Source organism: Gadus morhua, chromosome 22 (assembly GCF_902167405.1).
Source record: "Gadus morhua chromosome 22, gadMor3.0, whole genome shotgun sequence".
Classification (NCBI taxonomy): Eukaryota; Metazoa; Chordata; class Actinopteri; order Gadiformes; family Gadidae; genus Gadus; species Gadus morhua.
In genome coordinates this window covers 22,124,265-22,126,764 of record NC_044069.1, presented here as the reverse complement: position 1 = coordinate 22,126,764, position 2,500 = coordinate 22,124,265, and the positions used below count along the sequence as shown (strand labels likewise).

Here is a 2,500-nt window from a genome sequence, read left to right as displayed (position 1 = left end):
ACCAACACACACCCACCCATACACCCACGCACAGGCACAGGCACACACCCACATACATCTATTCACACAAATACAAAAGCACACCGTCAGCCAAACACATACAAACACACCCCAACATGCCCCCCCCCCCACCCACACACACACACACACACACACACACACACACACACACACACATGCAAGAGGGGTAAGATATATTCGTATGCACATGTGACCGTTCTCCAAGGTGAGTTCTTCTCAAGGACAAAGGAGCAGGCAAGCTGGCTTAGGAGTTGACTTAAATTATGCTGATATCCACACACACACACAAACAAACACACACACACACACACACCCACACACACACACACACACACACACACACACACACACACACACACATACACATACACATACACACGCACATGCACACACAGACACACACACCACCACCACCACTGCAGGAGAGCAGATGTGTGGGGAGAAGAGAGGAGTGGCCTGGTTGACACGTATAGATTAGTGTTGTTCTCTGCTGCTTCTCAGCTGCCAATACTTCCTGCAGCAAGAGGGACACACACCAGGCTCTGCTTCTACCTGTGCATGTGTGCTTGTGTGAGTGTGTGCGTGTACATGTATGTGTGTATACGAGTATGTGCGTGTGAGTTTGTGTGTGTTTTTCTGTGGCAGTGTGTGTATGTGTGTGTGTGTGTGTGTGTGTGTGTGTGTGTGTGTGTGTGTGTGTGTGTGTGTGTGTGTGTGTGTGTGTGTGTGTGTGTGTGTAACTGTTGATAGGTAGGAAGTGAAACAGTAGATGCTAGAGACAGAGAGATATCTGGGAATTGAGTCGAACGCCTCGGCCCCGTTCTGTTCTAGTTCATTCCACTTGGATGAGTTGAGCAACTTTCTTCTTGATTACTTGTTTGCTTGTCATCATTCTTCATTATGTGTGTGTGTGTGCTTACCAGCACATTCAGGGTTGTCTTCGTCGAAGTTCACAGCAAAATCGTGCGACACCTTGCAGAGATGAGAAGAATAGAAACATTGCGTTCTTCCTGGATCACGCCCGGCTAACGGCTGGTAAACCGAGCTTACAGCAGGATACTGTAATTTAATTCAATCTAAATCATTCGCACTGACACACACACTTGCAGACACACACACACACACACACACAGACAAATACACGCACACACATGCACACACAGACACAGACACACGCACACGCTCACACATACAAACACAAACACACAGACATAGGCACAGACACACACATGCACACATACACACACACACACAGACAAATACATGCACACACACACAGGCACACACATGCACACACAGACACAGACACACGCACACACACACACATACAAACCCGAACACACACACACACACAAACACACACAGGCAAACACACACACACACACACACACGCTCACACATACCACACAGGCACAAACACACAGGCACAAACACACACGCAAACACACACGCAAACACACACAAAAACACACACGTGCAAACACTTACACACATGCACGCACAGACACAGGCACAGAGTGACATACACATTCACACACACACACACACACGCACACACACAACCACACACACACACACACACACACACACACACACACACACACACACACACACACACACACACACACACACACACACACACACACACACACACACACACACACACACACACAATGCTTGGGGAATATCTTACTTTGAAGTCAGGTGGAATCTGTCCCCCGAAACCAAATGCTGGAAACATCTTATCGCTGGAGATAAGCACAGGGGAGGGAAGGGAACCAGTTATCCTAATGTATCCAAATCATCCTGCTTATCTGTTATCCATGATTGAACAAATGTATTTAAATATGCTTTTTTTCATGCATAATCAGAATAATGGAAATAAAGAACGAGCCGTCACTGGCAGCTGACAGGCTGGACGACAGCGCGTGGCATTTAAACATTGATTGTATCCATCACCTCATTAGCCACGATAGCGCCCGGTGTGTCATCACACCAATACTCAACGCCTCAGGCTTCCGATTTAGAACTATTTATAACCGCTCTCGTTGCAGGTGGGTGGCCGACAACATAAGCACACTTTTATGTTCCTCTCGGAACAAGGAAAGGATGCAGAGACGGAAGAAGCAACCTGAAAGGAAACAAAGGACACTACACTATAGTAGTCGGACACTTGCTGTTTCTTCAATTTTAAATCCATGAGAACAGCCCCCCCCCCCCCCCCCCCCCCCCCCCCCCCCCCCCCCCCCCCCCCACCTCCTCTTCCCAAATCACACCCTTACTCTTTCCGGGCTGTATTCCAGGGACGACATTAATCAAGACCATCGCAGACACACTCCTGGCAAGGTTGAGCAAAGTCCCCCCCCCCAAGCACTGCGCTGTGTGGAAGACACTCACACACTCGGCCGGCATGTGTCCACGGTGGATCGATACCACTAAAGACGTGGATGTGCCATTGAGCCTTTGAATGAGTATCGAT

General features: G+C 48.6%; 1 protein-coding gene across 2 annotated transcripts in view; it reads right to left on the bottom strand.

Moving 5' to 3' along the window:
- cpne4b (copine IVb) overlaps positions 1 to 2,500 on the bottom strand; it is a 29,096-nt gene that overhangs the window by 4,616 nt on the left and 21,980 nt on the right. For both annotated transcript variants that reach the window (XM_030347958.1, XM_030347959.1), the window contains exons 12-13: positions 1,715 to 1,769; positions 942 to 993 (exon numbers count right to left, since the gene is read on the bottom strand). In XM_030347958.1, the coding sequence (XP_030203818.1) occupies positions 942 to 993; positions 1,715 to 1,769 (107 nt within the window). The remainder of the gene's footprint in view (positions 1 to 941; positions 994 to 1,714; positions 1,770 to 2,500) is intronic.